This window comes from Lucilia cuprina, chromosome 3 (genome assembly GCF_022045245.1).
Source record: "Lucilia cuprina isolate Lc7/37 chromosome 3, ASM2204524v1, whole genome shotgun sequence".
In the NCBI taxonomy this organism is placed as follows: domain Eukaryota; kingdom Metazoa; phylum Arthropoda; class Insecta; order Diptera; family Calliphoridae; genus Lucilia; species Lucilia cuprina.
In genome coordinates, this window is record NC_060951.1 from 7,286,880 (window position 1) to 7,305,190 (window position 18,311).

The 18,311-nt window shown below is 30.6% G+C and overlaps 5 protein-coding genes across 5 annotated transcripts; 4 read left to right on the forward strand and 1 right to left on the reverse strand.

Moving 5' to 3' along the window:
• The first annotated feature begins 2,710 nt into the window (after window positions 1-2,710).
• On the forward strand, window positions 2,711-4,299 carry LOC111678701 (galactosylgalactosylxylosylprotein 3-beta-glucuronosyltransferase I). Its single transcript, XM_023440119.2, has 2 exons — window positions 2,711-3,114; window positions 3,230-4,299. Exons 1-2 carry the CDS (start codon window positions 2,900-2,902, stop codon window positions 3,939-3,941), a joined length of 927 nt encoding a protein of 308 aa, XP_023295887.2. The 5' UTR covers window positions 2,711-2,899; the 3' UTR covers window positions 3,942-4,299.
• A 3,519-nt stretch (window positions 4,300-7,818) lies between these two features.
• On the forward strand, window positions 7,819-10,941 carry LOC111678705 (farnesol dehydrogenase-like). The gene is made up of 2 exons (XM_023440123.2): window positions 7,819-8,571; window positions 10,652-10,941. Exons 1-2 carry the CDS (start codon window positions 7,990-7,992, stop codon window positions 10,844-10,846), a joined length of 777 nt encoding a protein of 258 aa, XP_023295891.2. The 5' UTR covers window positions 7,819-7,989; the 3' UTR covers window positions 10,847-10,941.
• A 659-nt stretch (window positions 10,942-11,600) lies between these two features.
• LOC111678707 (farnesol dehydrogenase-like) lies at window positions 11,601-12,806 on the forward strand. The gene is made up of 2 exons (XM_023440125.2): window positions 11,601-12,233; window positions 12,299-12,806. The coding sequence occupies exons 1-2, from the start codon at window positions 11,652-11,654 to the stop codon at window positions 12,491-12,493; spliced, it is 777 nt and encodes a 258-aa protein (XP_023295893.2). The 5' UTR covers window positions 11,601-11,651; the 3' UTR covers window positions 12,494-12,806.
• A 1,778-nt stretch (window positions 12,807-14,584) lies between these two features.
• Window positions 14,585-15,941, forward strand: LOC111678703. Its single transcript, XM_023440121.2, has 2 exons — window positions 14,585-14,959; window positions 15,024-15,941. Exons 1-2 carry the CDS (start codon window positions 14,776-14,778, stop codon window positions 15,788-15,790), a joined length of 951 nt encoding a protein of 316 aa, XP_023295889.2. The 5' UTR covers window positions 14,585-14,775; the 3' UTR covers window positions 15,791-15,941.
• A 346-nt stretch (window positions 15,942-16,287) lies between these two features.
• Window positions 16,288-17,777, reverse strand: LOC111678704. The gene is made up of 2 exons (XM_023440122.2): window positions 17,354-17,777; window positions 16,288-17,287 (listed from the first exon to the last, which is right to left on the reverse strand). The coding sequence occupies exons 1-2, from the start codon at window positions 17,535-17,537 to the stop codon at window positions 16,434-16,436; spliced, it is 1,038 nt and encodes a 345-aa protein (XP_023295890.2). The 5' UTR covers window positions 17,538-17,777; the 3' UTR covers window positions 16,288-16,433.
• Window positions 17,778-18,311: the final 534 nt, after the last annotated feature.

Consider the following 18,311-nt stretch of genomic DNA (forward strand, 5'->3'; position numbering starts at 1 on the left):
AGACTATAGACTAGACTATAGACTACACTATAGACTAGACTATAGACTAGACTATAGACTAGACTATAGACTAGACTATAGACTAGACTATAGACTGGACTATAGACTGGAATATAGACTAGACTATCGACTAGACTATAGACTAGACTATAGACTAGACTATAGACTAGAATATAGATTATACTGTAAACTAGAATATAGACTAATCTATAGACTAAACAAGAAGACTAAACTACACTACATACTAGACTTTACACTAGAGCAAAATATATTATGACAAATATACTAGAAAGTAATTAACACGGTAGACTAAGCTAAAATTTAGACTTAATATACAAATGTTTGCTTTTATTCTCCAAATCTATTTTAAATTATTTTAATTTTGCCATTAAATCAACAATATTATTCAAGATTTATTTAAAATTAAACTACTAACCGCTTTTTTTATAAAATCTATAAAATATTTTCTATTTACACCATTTTTCTCAAACAATTCTCAAATAAAACAATTAATTAATCAAAATCCCTTTAAAATAATAATTTAAACTTTTTTCAACATTACAACTCCTTCAAATTATAGAAAATCTCAATTAAACACTTAACTTCCTTTTTAAAATTCAAATTTAACGTCTCCCTTCATTACAAATATAAAATTTATTCTGGCAACTCACCAAATCATATACTTGTCATACCAACCATATGGTAACTTTATTTTTTCATTTGTTTTGGTTTTTTTCTGCCTTTTATTTTGTTGTTGATTTTTTGGCGCTCATTGCTAACAAAAATTTTCACACACACACAAGCTTACATACTAAACCACTTGTAGCTCTTTTTTTCTTTTTTAAAGACTTTTGCTTAAATTTGCAATAAACTATTGCTTTAATTAAATAAATAACGATACTTTTATTAAATTTTCAACAACTTTAATGATATTTCATTACATTTAAACACTTTATAGCACCAACATGACACACACATACACCTTGCAATATTGGGAACAACTTTTAAGCTAATTTTTTAGATAATTAACATTTTTCACTAATTCCCGATAGCTAAACATATTAATTAAATGCTTAAGAACATTTTATTTATATTTTTTCTTATTTTAATAAGATTTTTTATTAATTTTTTGCAACTATATGACACTACATGTTGAACGGCTGAAATCACGACGGAAACTAATTGGAATTGTAGAAATGAAGCTGCCACACAACCAAAATTTGTTGACAGCAAGTTATTGCTGGTATATGGGAGGAGAGGAAGTAGATTTGAGATTTTTTAATGGAATTCTAAAGAAATGTTGCAGATTTTAAATAATCGAGTGGTTTAAGGACTGAGATTAGACTATAAACTAGACTGTAGATTAGACTATAGACTATACTATTGATTAGAGTATAGACTAGACTGTAAATTATGCTATGACTAGGCAATAGATTAGACTATAGACTAGACTATATATTACACTATAGATTAGACTATAGACTATACTATAGAATAGATTATAGACTAGACTATAGACCAGACTATAGACTACACTATAGACTAGACTATAGACTAGAATATAGAATAGATTATGGACTAGTCTATATGCTAGACTATAGACTACACTATAGACTAGAATATAGACTATAGACTATTAACTAGACTATAGACTAGACTATCGACTAGACTATAGACTAGACTCTAGACTACACTATAGACTAGACTATAGACTGGACTATAGACTAGACTATAGACTATAGACTAGACTATAGACTAGACTATAGACTAGACTATAGACTAGACTATAGACTAGACTATAGACTAGACTATAGACTAGACTATAGACTAGACTATAGACTAGACTATAGACTAGACTATAGACTAGACTATAGACTAGACTATAGACTAGACTATAGACTAGACTATAGACTAGACTATACACTAGACTTTAGACTAGACTGTAGACTAGACTATAGACTAGACTATAGACTAGACTAAAGACTAGACTATAGACTAGACTTTAGACTACACTATAGACTAGAATATAAACTATACTGTAGACTAGACTATAGGCTAGACAATAGACTGGACTTAAGACTAGACTGTAGACTAGACTATACACTAGACTATAGACTGGACTATAGACTAGACTATAGAGTAGACTATAGACTAGATTATAGACTAGACTATAGACTAGACAATAGACTAGACTATAGACTGGACTATAGACTAGACTATAGACTAGACTATAGACTAGACTATATACTAGACTATATACTAGACTATATACTAGACTATATACTAGACTATATACTAGACTATATACTAGACTATAAACTAGACTATAGAATCGACTATAGACTAAACTATAGACTAAATTAGACTTAACTATGGACTAAATTATTCAAAACACTATAAACTATAATATTTATTAGATTTTAGACTAGACCATAGATTAGACTATATACTATATTACAGACTAGACTATAGACTACACTTTATACTAAACTAGACTAATATTTATATTTTATATTAATTTAACTTAAATTCATGTTGTTAAAATCTGCTGTTGGCTTCAAACTAAAGTTTACATGCTATTCAATGCTTCTCAAACTGTGAATCGTTGTATTTAACATATCTGTTTTTATAATCGATATGGCCACTCTCTTCTTCTTAGTATTTGTATTTGACATTTCATCATATTTGTTGCTGTTTCTTGTATTTTATTTTTTTTCTGCACCACACATCGTAACTTTTGTTTACCTTTTTTATCTCTAAAATCATTTACATATATAAGATATATATATCTTTTAGTTATTTTAATAGTTCAAACAAACTTTAAAACTAGAAATTTAATTAGTTAACTAACTATTTTCAAAGTGTATGTAAGAAAAGACAACAACAATTAGCCATAAACATGTCAGAAGTACGCATACGGCCTAGACAAGTTTTGGTTTTGATAATAGTATTCCTGGTGGTGCTATTAATGGTACATCGTAATGGCAAACGTACTTGTCAGGGACCCAGCTATCTGCAGGCCATGTATAGTAAAATGCAAGATGAAGAATTGCCAACAATTTACTGTATAACACCCACTTATGCTAGACCACAACAAAAGGCTGAACTAACCCGGTGAGTTGGCATATAGAAGAGAAAAACGATGATAAAGTTGATTAAACCCTAAAGGCGTTTTTCTTTTTGTATAGAAATGATGACTAATAGTGGTTTTTATTACTTATTTTTATAGATTATCACATATATTCATGCTGGTACCGAATTTGCATTGGGTTTTGGTAGAAGACGCTGAAACTACCACGGAATTAGTAAGAAATCTTATAGAAAGAGCCGGTTTAACTCAAAGAGCTACACAATTGAATACTAAAACTCCAGCTGCCTTTAAACTTAAACACAATGATCCTAATTGGATTAAGCCTAGAGGTGTAGAGCAGAGAAATTTAGCTTTATCTTGGGTACGCACTAATGCTAATGTCGACAAACATAGCATTGTATACTTTATGGATGATGATAATTCCTATAGTGTAGAATTGTTTGCGGAAATGTCTAAACTGGAAAAGGGTAAAGTGGGTGTTTGGCCGGTGGGTTTAGTGGGTGGTCTAATGGTGGAGAAACCTTTATTGAATAGCGAAACTAAAGAGGTTATAGGTTTCAATGCTGCCTGGCGTCCCGAAAGACCTTTTCCCATAGATATGGCTGGCTTTGCCATAAGTACGGACTTATTCTTTAAATATCCTCAGGCCACGTTTAGCTATGAGGTACAGCGTGGCTATCAGGAAAGTGAAATATTAAGACACTTGACAACACGCTCAGAGCTGCAGCCTTTAGCTAATAACTGCCAAGAGGTTTTAGTGTGGCACACCAGAACGGAAAAGACTAAATTGACAAATGAGGAAGCACTCAATAAACAGGGTAAACGTTCCAATGAAGGCATGGAAGTGTAGGGTGAAAAATATAAACTTTTTTAAAGAACTCAAACATATCTTTTTATTATTTCTTTTTAATTATTTATTTTAAATACTTTCATACTATTTAGTTATGTTTATGTGATAATGTTTAAAATTTAAGAATTTTTAATTTCAAATATCAATTTTCAAGGTTTCCTATTTTATATACTTTCTGTATTTTCCAAAATATAGTTTTTGTTTCAACTTTGTTTATAAATTTCTCAGCACAATCACTTTTAATCAGTAGAAATTACAAGTCCATAGCTTTCTAAATACCTAAATATCAACTAAACTTTGTATAATAGTCTTCCAAAAAAATATATAAAGAAATCTTGTATAAAATCAAAATACAACAACAAAAGAGTGTTTTATTTAAAAAATTCAAATCCATAGCTTAGACTAACAACTAGACTAAATTTTAGACTATACTCCAGTCTTAGAAAACATTATAATCCAGCTCATAGAGAAGACATTAGTCCAGACAATAAAGCAGACTGTAGATCAATTTATAGACTAGAGTCTAACAGAGACTATAGTCTTGCCTATTGTCCAGAATATTGACCATAAACAAGATAATTGTTTACCATTTGAACTAGACGGTAGACTACGATTCTATAGTTGAAACGAAAAGTCGACTTTTTGTATTTAGTTAAAAGTTGACTTTTCGACCTTTTGCGTTTCTTGAAAAGTCGATTTTTCGACATTTTTCATTTAATTAAAAGTCGACTTTTAGTATTTTATAAATAGTCGACTTTTTCCAACATTTTTACTTTTTCCGACTTTTCTACTTTTTTCGACTTTTTGATTTTTTTCCGACTATTTGACTATTATCGGATTCTTTCGATTATTTTTTGACTATTCTCGGGTTTTTCCGACTAGTTTAAAGTTTATGACTGTTTTCCACTTTTCTAAAATTTTCTACTATTTTCGACTTTTTGCCACTTTTTACGACTTTTCGACTTTTTCCCACTTTCTTCGACTTTTTTCGTCTTTTAGAAATTTCGACTTTTATTTACAAAGTCGACTTTTTTCATAGACGATAGTCGAGTTATCGACTTTTTTGGAACAAAATAGTCGACTTCGACTTTGCGACTTTTTTCGACAAAAAGTCGATTGTTCGATTATTCGACTTTTTTTCATAGACGATAGTCGAGTTATCGACCTTTTTGGAACAAAATAGTCGACTTCAACTTTGAGACTATTTTCGACAAAAAGTCGATTGTTCGATTATTCGAAAGTCGATTTATAGAACCCTACTGTAGACCTGATTACAGTAGAGACTATATAATAGACTATAGCCCAAAGTATAAACGAAGCTTAACGGCAGACTATATACCACATTATAGTCGAGACTATAAACTTTAATACTAACAAGACTACACTATAGTCCTGAGTCAGGACTCCTGACTATAGATCAGACTTGGATTAAGCAATAATCATGACAATAGAACAGATTTTACTGAAGTCCGGACAATAGATTAGACTTTAAAATATATTATAGTCCAGACCATAGTCTAGAGTCAAGACTAAAGAATAGACTAGACTGTGATCCAAGTTATTGACTAAACTTTAGTCCCGACCATAAACTTGACTAAAGTGTAGACTATAGTGGACTTTACTATATACTTTAGTCCACACCATAGATTATACTATAGTCCAGACTAAAAACTAGTTTTTGGTCAGGCTATGGACTAGACTAAAGTCCAAACTATTAAACTACAATACAGATTATAGACTATACTATGGTCCAGATAAGCGACTAGTCTTAAGTCTGGTTCATAGTCCAGAATATAGACTACATTATAGTCTAAACTATAGACTAAATTAAAGACTATAGAATAGAATACAAATCAGATTATAGATTATATACTTGTCTAAATGGACTTCATCATAGACTAGCCTGTGATCCGGGTTATTCACTAGACTTTAGTCCATATCATGGACTTGACTATAAAGTAGACTATAAACTAGAATATAGTCCAGACTATAAACTAGTTATTGCCTAGGGCTAGACTAAATTCCAGACTACTAACTAAACAATAATACAGATTATAGACTAGACTATGGTCCAAATTATTGACCAGTCTAAAGACTAATTAAAAGCCCAGAATACACACTATATTATAGTCTAAACTATAGACTAGAGTAAAGTCAAGACTATAGACTATATAGAATGCAAACCAGATTATAGACTATATACTAGACTATAGTAGACTTCACTATAGACCAGCCTGCGATCCAGGTTATTAACTAGACATTAGTCCAGATCATAGATTAAACTATAGTGTAGACTATGAACTACACTATAGTCCAGAATATAAACTAATTTATGGTCAGACTGTGTACTATACTAGAGCCCAGACAACTAACTAAACTACAATACAGCTTATAGACTAGTCTACGGTGCAGATTATTGACTAGTCTAAAGTCTAGCTTATTTCTCAGAATATAGACTAGATTAAAGTCTAAACTATAGACTTGAGTAAAGTCAAGACTATGGACTAGAATATAAACCAGATTATAGACTACATACAAGACTAAATTGCAGACTTTGGAGGACTTCACTATAGATTAGTCTGTGATCCAGGTAATTGACTATACTTTAGCCCAGAGCATAGATTAGACTATAGTGTAGGTTACAAACTACACTATAGTCCAAACTAAAAACTAGTTTACGTTCAGACTAGTGTTCAGACTACTAAATAAACTTCAATATAGCTTATAGACAAGACTATGGTCTGGACTATAGATCAGTCTTAAGTCTAGTTTTTTGCCCAGAATATAGACTAGATTATAGTCTAAACTATAGACTAGAGTAAAGTCAAGTATAAAGACTAAAATACAAGATAGATTATAGACTATATACTACACTAAAATCAAGACCATAGGCTAGATTATAATACAGTCTTTAGATTAAACTTTAATCTAGACTAGACTATTTTACAATTCAGATTATAGACTAGACTTTAGTCCAGATTATTGACTTATCTACAGAATTAGTTTACAGTCCGGAGTATAGAATAGGTTATGGAAGACTAGACTAAAGTCAAGACTATGGATCAGGCTAAAGCACAGATTATTGACCAAACTATAGTCGAGACTATATACTAGATTTGACTATAGTGTGGACTATAGACTAAACTATATACTAGTCTACATACCAGCCAATAGAGACGACTATAGTGCAGACTAGAATGTATAATGTAATGTACCCTATAAACTATAATAGAAAGTAAACTATAGCCCAGACTATAGTAAGATCTTGACTATATGTTTAACTAAATTATAGTCTATAGTTATAATTTTATTAACTATAACATTTTAATCTTATTTAGAATAGTATTTAGAAAAAAAACAATAACAAATACTTTCACTTTTGAAAATTTCTACGAAACTATAGAATAAACTCTAACAGCAAATATGCTTCCGGCAAATGTGTGTTTGTGTGAAAACTTGCAACAAAACTGTCAAGATAATAATAAATAAAATTAATATAATTAAAAATCGTTCATAACCCAGGTAGTTGAGATTAAAAAAAACATATAAAAATTATAAACAAACAGGTGGAAATGAATCACAACAACAGCAACAACTACAACAAATATAAATATGTTCTAAAAAAAAACACTTAGTACTAAAAGGTTTTTTTTTTGTTTTTCTGTAAAAGATTAAAATAAAGATTTAAAGCAAAATTTGAAAAAAATTTAAAAGTGCAACCAGTTAAACTTGAGTTCAATGCTTTTAGACGGTTAGGAAAAAATAATAAAAAAAAAACAAAAGTTAAAAAAGCAACAAAAACAAAAACAAGTATTGTTTTTTTTGTTTTTTGAATTGTTTATAAAAACTTAATAATACATTAAGTGCAGGCTTTCAGTTGCCATTAGTACGGAAAATACTTTCAAACATTAAACAACACGTTTGATTTTTGAATTAAAAAAGGAAACGTTTTTAAAACTTTGAAAACAAATAAAGCGTTACATTTTCAATTAAAGTGTTGAAAACCTAAAAACAATCACTTAAGAAGGTCAATAGATATTATAACACTATGGAACGCTGGCGTGGTAAAGTAGCTGTTGTAACGGGTGCCAGTTCAGGCATTGGTTGGGCTATAACCCAACATCTATTAAAGGCCGATATGGTGGTTATAGGTTTGGCACGCAAACTAAAACATATGGAAGACTTAAAATCCGAATTACCAACAGGACAACAGGAAAGATTCTTTCCACGTGAATGTGATTTAACATCATTACCCTCCCTGCGTACAGCATTTCATTGGCTGGAACAAAGATTTGCCCAACGTATGCATGTTTTAATCAATAATGCGGGCATGTGTGAATTCTCACGGCTACTCGATGCCGGCAATGATGAGGCCCTCAAACGTATGATCGATGTTAATCTAATGGGTTCTATATACTGTACCAAAGAAGCCTATAGGCTAATGAAAAAGGCCATGGCCTTTGGTGAGGAGTGTCATGTGATAAATGTTAATAGTCTGTTGGGTCATATGGTGCCCGAGCATATACCCCAGTGTGGTTTTAATCTATATCCGGTTGCCAAGCATGCCTTGAGGGCCACCAATGAAGTGTTGCGCCGTGAAATGTTTGAAGACAAACTATTGCGCTTATCGGTAAGTACAGATACTTGGTTTTACAAACAAATAAACTTGTTCTTAATTTATTCCACAATTATTTATGTTTATTAAGTATTTGTTAATTTAACTTTAATATTACATCAGTTTTTGCCCATAAAAAACAACAAAACATCAAAGAACTCAAAATGAATTAGAAATCGTGCCATAATTAAAAATTCATTAGAAAGCGTTTTAACTACTCTGTGCATAAGAAAAATTAAAATTCTTTATTACAAAAATGCTTAAATAAATCATAAATTACTTCCCCCGTATTTTTTTTTAATTCCTAAATAACAGCAAAAAAATCCCCTCATAGGGGATTTTTGAAATACTAAATGGGAATTAAGAAAAAGTGTTGAATTTATCTCATATACTATAAAAAACTATTTCTACAACAAAATATTTCTATTTCTTGGTGTTTAGTTAAATTCCTAAAAGGGATTTGAAAATTCTCCCAAAGGGAATTCCAAAAAAATACAAAAATTTCACAATAAAACACTTAAAGCATCTTAAATTAAGCCTATTTAGTAAATTATTTCACTAAATTAGTTTCCCCAGAATTACCTAAATTGGGCATTTTGTATAAAGAAAATGGGAATTGCAAAAGGGGATTTTTAAATACTAAATGGGAATTAAGAAAAAGTGTTGAATTTATCTCATATACTATCAAAAACTATTTTTACAAAAAAAATATCTCTATTTCTTGGTGTTTAGTTAAATTCCTAAAAGGGATTTGAAAATTCTCCCAAAGAGAATTCCAAAAAATACCCAAATTTCACACTAAAACACTTAAACCATCTTAAATTAAGCCTATTTTGTAAATTATTTCACTAAATTAGTTTCCCCAGAATTACCTAAATAGGGCATTTTATGTGAAGAAAATGGGAATTGCAAAAGGGGATTTTTAAATACTAAATGGGAATTAAGAAAAAGTGTTGAATTTATCTCATATACTATAAAAAACTATTTCTACAAAAAATGTCTCTATTTCTTAGAGTTTAGTTAAATTCCTAAAAGGGATTTGAAAATTCTCTCAAAGGGAATTTACAAAAATACAAAAATTTCACACTAAAACACTTAAACAGTCTTAATACAAAACCAATTTTGTAAATTATTTCACTAAATTAGTTTCCCCAGAATTGCCTAAATTGGGCATTTTATATAAAGAAAATGGGAATTGCAAAATATCAAGAAAAAAATAACACACAATACATTCAAAAACACAATTCTGCCATATAATAGTAATATTTTCCGTTTTTAGGTTAAATTCCTAAAAGGGATTTTGAAATCCCCTAACAAATAATACAAAAAATTTAGAAAATTTATAAATTTTCACTACAAATTTGTTATAAAACAATTATAAATATCTAACAAAACATTTTTTTAAATTCCTAAATGGAAATTTAATAATCCCCAAACAGTTGATTTTTTAAAAACGCAATGAAATTAAAAAAAATTGATTATTTTCAAAAAAATTCTTAATTTTTTTTTTTTTTTTTTTGTTAAAGAAAAATTTCAATAAATCATCTTTTTAGTTAAATTCCTAAAAGGGATTTAAAAATCCATTTTAGGAATTTCTAAAAAAATACAAAAATTTTGCTTTAAAACACTTAAATAATCATAAAATAAACTTAATTTGTATATAATTACACTTAAACAATTTCCCCCGAAATTCCCAAATAATGGGGATTTTATTAATTGGTAATAAAATCCCCTAAAAACCAAAAAATTGAAACAAAAACTGCCAAACTACTGTTAAAGGTAAAAACAATCATTATCTATACACTTTTTTAAATTCCGAAAAAGAGATTTTTAAACGCCAATTTGGGAATTACTTAAATTGCAAAAATATTTTAAAAATTTAACAAAACACTAAGTAAAACTTATAAATTATCAATAAAAATTGGATTAATAACAAATATATTAGCTTCGGCATATTTTTTGTAAAATTCCCAAATAGGAATTTAGAAATACCCAAAATTAACATATAACAAAATTTGCTAAAATAAAAATTATATCAATTACAAAATTTAATTAATATAACTTTTTCTCATTATATCCCTTTTTTTCCCACCAGACCATTAGTCCCGGTTTAACGGAAACCAATTTCGGTGCTAATAGCCCTAGACCAGAACATTTAAGTAATATGCCCGAATGTGCTGAAATACTAAAACCCGATGATGTGGCCCGGGGTGTGACTTTCATATTGGGCTCCCCACTACATGTTACCATTGCCGAATTGTTAATGGTGCCAACGGCTGAAAAATATTAGTTTAAGATTTTTTGCAGAATTTTTTGTTTTTAAACAAGTTATAAAATACATATTTTCTATTTAATTCAATAAAATGTAAACGAAATTTACAAGATTTTAAATGTAGTTTTTTTAGAATTAAAGGTAATTTTATTAGAAAATATCAGTGATCGTCAATATGAGAATTTGAAGCTAAAGACAGTTTTGTTAAAAACTAGACTATAGACTAGACTATAGACTAGACTATAGACTAGACTATAGACTAGACTATAGACTAGACTATAGACTAGACTATAGACTAGACTATAGACTAGACTATAGACTAGACTATAGACTAGACTATAGACTAGACTATAGACTAGACTATAGACTAGACTATAGACTAGACTATAGACTAGACTATAGACTAGTCTATAGACTAGACTATAGACTAGACTATAATCTAGACTATAGACTAGACTATAATCTAGACTATAGACTAGACTATAATGAAACTATTGGCCTAGACAATAGAATATGTTAAATCAAAAAGTACTGGAAAATATAAAAAAGTACTAAATTGTACAAGACATTTATTTAGTCTCTGTTGCAGAGATAAGTTTACTTGATAAACAGCCTGAGTGCAAAACATTTAATCAAATTTAATATAATTTAATGTTTGAGACACTTTCTGAGTGTTTTGCTATATAAATATGTACATATGTATTTGTTTTATCACAATCTACAATAAAAAATAGATTAAATAGAACAATAAGCACCAAACATTTGTTAAGATCTTTATTATTAAGATCATTTGCAATCAGTGTCTTTAAATATATTTGAAACAATGGATCGTTGGCAGCATAAGATCGCTGTAGTTACCGGTGCCAGTACGGGTATAGGCTGGGCCATAGCACAAGAACTTTTAAACTGTAAAATAAAAGTAATAAATCTATCGTTGTCTTTAAAAAGTGGAGAGGAATTGAAGAGAGAATTAAGCCCCCTTGAAGAATCTATATTCTTTCAAAAACAATGTGATTTATCACAACTGGAATCTTTAAAATCAGCTTTTTCATGGATTGCGAATAAATTCGATAACAAGTTACATATACTAATTAACAATGCGGGTATTTGTGAATTTTCGCGTATCCTAGATGAGGGAAATGAAGAATCTCTTAAACGTATGATTGATACAAATCTAATGGCGGCGGTTTTTTGTAGCAAAGAAAGCTATAAACTAATGAAAACTGCAATGAATCGAGAAGAAGAATGTCATATTATTAACATATGCAGCCTCTTGGGTCATCACATTATGCCACATATACCCGATTGTGGTTTTAATTTGTATCCCGTAGCCAAGCATGCTCTACGTGCTACCAATGAGGTTTTGAGAAGAGAATTAGCGGGCGATAAGTTAATACGTTTGTCGGTAAGTTTGAGAAGGAAAATAGTTCGAAATATTTGATTTAATTTTTATTAAATTTTAACTTTTAGTCTCTTAGTCCCGGCATAACGTCTACAAAATTTGGTTCCTATAGCGAGAAACCTTCTCACTTGCAAAATTTACCCGATTTTCCTCAACTTTTGCAACCTCAAGATATCGCTAGAGCAGTGAAATTTATTTTGGAATCACCTTTACATGTCACCATAGCGGAAATGTTAGTTGTACCCACTTCAGAGAAATACTAACATCATAAATTTCCAAATAAAAGAAAAGTTCCCCGTAAACTAGGGTTCTATAGTTGAAACGAAAAGTCGACTTTTTGCATTTTTTGAAAAGTCGACTTTTTGCTTTTTATGAAAAGTCGACTTTTTGCTTTTTATGAAAAGTCGACTTTTAATAGACATATTGGGAAGGATTAACTCACCTAAAATATGTTCCCCGGAAATTCCCAATTATGAAATATAAATCCCCAGTTTCAAAATAACTCCGAATTCTAACAAAAACTTGCCTAAACATCCTGTTCTATCAACAAATTTCAAAATAATATAAAAACAAAAATATATTCAAAAATTTTTGGTTTCCTTTTCAAAACTCTCAAAAAAATACTAAATCCCTAATAAATTTCTAAAACAAAATTATGCAATCTGTACGCAAATTACGCCTAACACCCCTCAACTACTGGAGGCAACAATATGCCATCGTTTTAATGTCCCACACTAAGGCTGGCTATCCCATAGTTCTATCCCTACTCGATATGGGCATGTATGTAGTGGCCGTTTCACCACACTTTAAACAAAATGAAGTTTTACGTCACCTCTTAAGTAACGAACACAGACAACGCTACTTTACCAAACAGGTGGATCTGCACACTATAATGTCAATAAATATGCTAATAATGGAATTAAAATTGCAAGTCCAGCAAGTGAAACTCTTTTTATGTCTAATACCACAAATCAACGAATGCGAGAAAAGAGATATTTTCGAAAAAACTAGCGCTGCTTTGTTGCAGACCATTTTGGAGGTTAATGATTTGGGTGTGGGTGCCCTATGTGCAGCAGCTAAACGTCATGTAATTCAAGAGGATTATAGTCATGTTTGGTGTATAAGATTTCATCATAATGAACCAGATTTGGTTCATGATTATTTGGAATATTTAATGGGTTTAGCTTGTACAGCACCTAGAAATTTGAATGTCAATTTAGTGAGACAAAATGAGAACGAGAAATGTGATTGTATAGAATGATACGATATTTGGGAGCGAAAAGTACTTTTGGTATAAAGTTTAAAATTTTAATATTTTTTATAAAATTTGTGTAATTTGCATTTTCAAATAATTCCAATTTTATAAAAATTCTATGTAAATATTTAAAAAGTATAAAAAATAGTCTAGTCTATTCATATTTTCAGTCTAGACTATAGTTTAGTACTTCAAAATAGGGTTCTCGACTTTCGAATAATCGAACAATCGACTTTTTGTCGAAAAAAGTCGAAAAGTCGAAGTCGACTATTTTTTCCAAAAAAGTCGATAACTCTACTATCGTCTATGAAAAAAGTCGAAAAGTCGGAAAATTCGAAAAAAGTCGTAAATAGTCGGAAAAAGTCGAAAATAGTCGAAAAAAGTCGGAAAAAGTCGAAAAAATTCGAAAGAAGTCGAAAAATTCGGAAAAAGTCGAAAATAGTCGAAAAAAGTCGAAAATAGAAAGAATTCGAAAAAACTCAAAAAATTGCAACAAATAGAAAAAATATAAATAATTTTTTTTTTTATTAATAATAATAAATAATAATAATAATAATAATAATAATAATAATAATAATAATAAAAATAATAATAATAATAATAATAATAATATAATGTTAAATGGCAACATTATAAATTTACTCTTCTGGCAACTTTATAAATTTTTAACTCTGGTCGGAAAAAGTCGAAAATAGTCGGAAAAAGTCGAAAAGTCGACTATTTATAAAATATTAAAAGTCGAAAAATCGACTTTTAATAAAATGAAAAAAGTCGAAAAGTCGAAAAATCGACTTTTAATTAAATGAAAAAAGTCGAAAAATCGACTTAACTAAATGCAAAAAGTCGAAAGTCGAAAAGTCCACTTTTCATAAAATGCAAAAAGTCGAAAGTCGAAATGTCAACTTTTCATAAAATACAAAAAGTCGAAAAGTCGACTTTTCGTTTCAACTATAGAACTCTACTATAGTACTTCAAAATCGAAAAAGTAGTCTTTTATTTAATAGTATTTATTCCATAACATAAATTTTCCATGCCTGTTATTTAATATCGATGAAAATTGAAAACAACAGCTGTTTAACAGTTGCTTTTAAGCAGCCGCCGAAGTTTCTATTGCTAGTCGCCGCCGTTACTCACTTTCGTTGACGCCGATCTCTTGTAAATGGCGTTTTTATAGACGCTCGTACTAAATTTTGTAAGTAAAAATTTTAGCTGAAAATTAGCATCCAAAATAGAAATATAAAGTGTGGCATAACATAAACAAAACAAAAAAAAGCGAACAACACTTTAAAAATGATCGGTTTTCATCCTACCGACTTAATAAGGGAAGTCAAGGCAAGACCGGGAATTTATAATAAAGATTTTTTGGACACACCACCAAGGGAGCATAAACGTCGCCTTTGGCTGGAAGTAGCAGAAAATCTAACACCAACCGAGGATTGGGAATCATATACAGATGTTGAAAAGGAAGCCAGAGGTAAGCAAAGCTAAATAGATGTTAAATTTAAGTAAAATGTTACAAACATAATATTCCTTTGCAGTGGATGAAATATCCACAAAGTGGAAACACATGAAGGATCATTTTTATCGTGAAATCAAATTGCAGGAAGCGGGTGAGGCTCATAAGAAACGTAAATATATATATTTTGATGATATGGAATTTATGCGTCCCTTTGTGGGCTACAAATTGCCGGCACAGAACAGACGGAGGGCCAATAATAAGTCTTTGGAATCTTTAGATGATTTAGTGTCCCAAGACACCGACGACTTGGATATGGATGAGTTTCTCAAGTCTACCGACAATCTAGACTCTAGACCCAATAGTTCTCAGCAAAAAGAACTGCCGAGACGTTCACCCCTGAAAAGAGCGGTAAAGCCTACACCTAAGGCTTTGCAAAATAAGTCTAATATTAAACCGGTTAATGTTGTTAGGAAAACACCTGAAACTAACAATAATCCCAGCTTTAAAATACGTGATGGTGATATATCCTTCTGTCTCTCACTAGTGCCAACTTTGCGTAAATTAGGTGATGGTCGTAAATTGAGGGCAAAGATTGAAATACTTAAGGTGTTACATCGTTATGTGGAACATTTGGAAAGACGTAATTTAGTGAATCGTCAAAATCACCATAATGCCACACAAAGTGCCAATAACATAGACGATGATATGGATGAGGATCATTTGGAGGAGTATGATGACAATATTGTTAAACATGAACAACATGATGATCCTTTAAATGGTGGCGGCGGCGGAGGAGCAGGAGGTGGTGCTGCCGGTGGTGGTAATACCAAAACCTGGTGGACTTAATGAAGCGGTGGGCTGAAGATAAAGTGAAACATAAAACCTAGTAAATTGTTGAAATACAAGATTAAGTTAAGAATCATTTTAACGTTAACAAACAAGCAGACAAATATGCAAAAGTATATGATTTCTCGGAAGACCAAAGGAAGATATAGTGGAACGTGTTTATTTCTTGAAAACTCAGAGACTAAGCAGTTGCATAGGCATAAGTTTAAAATCTAAAGAAATAGAAAGAAAAAAATATATTTTATTAGAAATTTAACGGATATAGAGGAATATTATACCAAATCCACGATAGAAACTGGTATGAAGCAGTTATTAATGCTTAAAACTAAAATCTAAAGTAATAAAAAGAAAAAAATATTAAATTTTGGGAGATTACTACAGCTCCTCTGCGACATTACTAGCATCATTAGAATAAGCTTCTTATTCCATTTAACTCTTTTCATATTGAGTCCAAACCAAAGACCAGCCAAGACCAAAATTGTAAAAAATCCTATAGGTTACTCTCAAAATTAAAAGTATTTTTATTTAAATTAAATTTTATACATTTTCGTTCAATCTAACTTTCTACTCATCAATCTAAATATACTTATCTCATAAACTTAACTAAATAAACAATTTTATTATTTCATATTTTTATAACTGGTTAAGTCCACCAGGTTTTGGTATTACCTCCGCCACCAGCATTTTCACCACCATTTAAGGGATCACCACGTTCACGTTTAACATTAACACTACTCTCGCCATACTCATGATCTGAATGATCATCATCAGCCATTTCCTCTATTAAATCTGCTGGATTTTTGCTAGAATTATTATGATTACTGCTATTAGCATTTGAGCGATTGATTAGATTGCGTTTTTCAATGTGTTCCACATAACGGTGTAAAACTTTAAGAATTTCTATTTTGGCTCTCAATTTGCGACTATCACCCAATTTCCTTAAAGTGGGCACTAATGATAGACAAAAGGAGATATCACCATCACGTATTTTAAAGGAGGGATTACTAGCGCTCACATTGGATTTCTTTAAAACATCGAAATTTTTTATAATAGATTCTTTTTGTACACGTTTACCGCCTACCGGTGAGCTAGTAGTAGCGGTGGTGGTGGGTTTATTTTGTTTGGCCTTAAGTGTGGGCTTAATGATACGTTTGGATCGGGTTCGTGTTCCTACACTAGTATTAAGTTCTTCTACATCTTCCTCCTGCTGTAGCTCCTCCTCCTCGTCATCGTGCTCTTTAGTGGTAGTCTTAAGCAGCGTTTCCAAATCCATATCACTATCATTATTCTCAAATTCCTCGATATCATCTAACGAATCGTTGGATTTTTTATCTCTTTTCATAGGTGGCAATTTGTAGCCCACAAAAGGTCGCATAAATTCCATATCATCAAAATATAAATATTTACGTTTCTTATTAGCTTCTCCTGCTTCGATTAGTTTGATCTCACGATAAAAGTTGGCTCTTATGTGTTTCCATTTTCCAGCTATTTCATCCACTTTAAAAGGAAAAGTAATAAAGTTTTATAGATCTTCTGCTAATAAAAACAACAACAGCTACTTACTTCTTGCCTCCTTTTCCACATCTGTATAGCTTTCCCAATCTTCGGCGGGCGTTAAACGTTCCGCCACCTCTAGCCACAATTGATGTTTGTGCTCACGGCGCGGATGCTCTAAAACATCTCTGTTGTAAATACCCGGTCTTATTTTGATTTCATGTATTAAATCTTTGGGTTTGACACCACTCATTTTTCAAAAGTATTTCTTTTCTTATTTAATTGCCAAATTTGTTTGTTTTTTCTACAAAAGAGATAAAAATTTAGCGTCTTTTATCCAGAGCCCAGGGCACCGACAAATATTAACAACGGCGGCGGCAGAATTTTTCCTTCAAACAGATTTTGTTTGATGTCCCATTTAAAATACATTGGTTTGACGACCTAGGAAACTTTGGTTTGTCAAACACCAATGTATTTTTCGACAAATGTTAACGACGGCGGCAGGTGACACTAAAAATAATGGCGGCAGATTAAAATCGTATGTAAGTCGGCTAATAGTTTTTAACTTTCAAAGATTTTGAAATAAAGAGATAAAAAGTGAGATTTTGGAAGCAAATATGTATATTGTTTTTAACAACAAAACCGAGCAAGCACAAAGCTAGTGTCAGAAATTATGCAGGAATGGTAAAAATAAAAAAAATTATTTTTGAAAATTCGAAATATTCATTCAAAACCAAACTCATTTTCTCATTTCTTTTAAAGTTATTTGGACATTGTAGATAATAAAAACGCTAGTACATCAAGTGAATCGGAAAGAAAGCCTTTTATAAATATTCATCCATCATAGTGTTTGGTGACAACAAGAGCAAGATCGATTTTAATTCATATTCAATATTTCAAGAAATTTTTTAATTTCTCGTGTTTGCTATAAACACAAGATGAAGTTTTTAAAGTAAAAGCAGCAATTCAAATAATTCATCATCTGGCAACTTAATTTAACATATATAATAGAAAAGTGCTGCCAAAT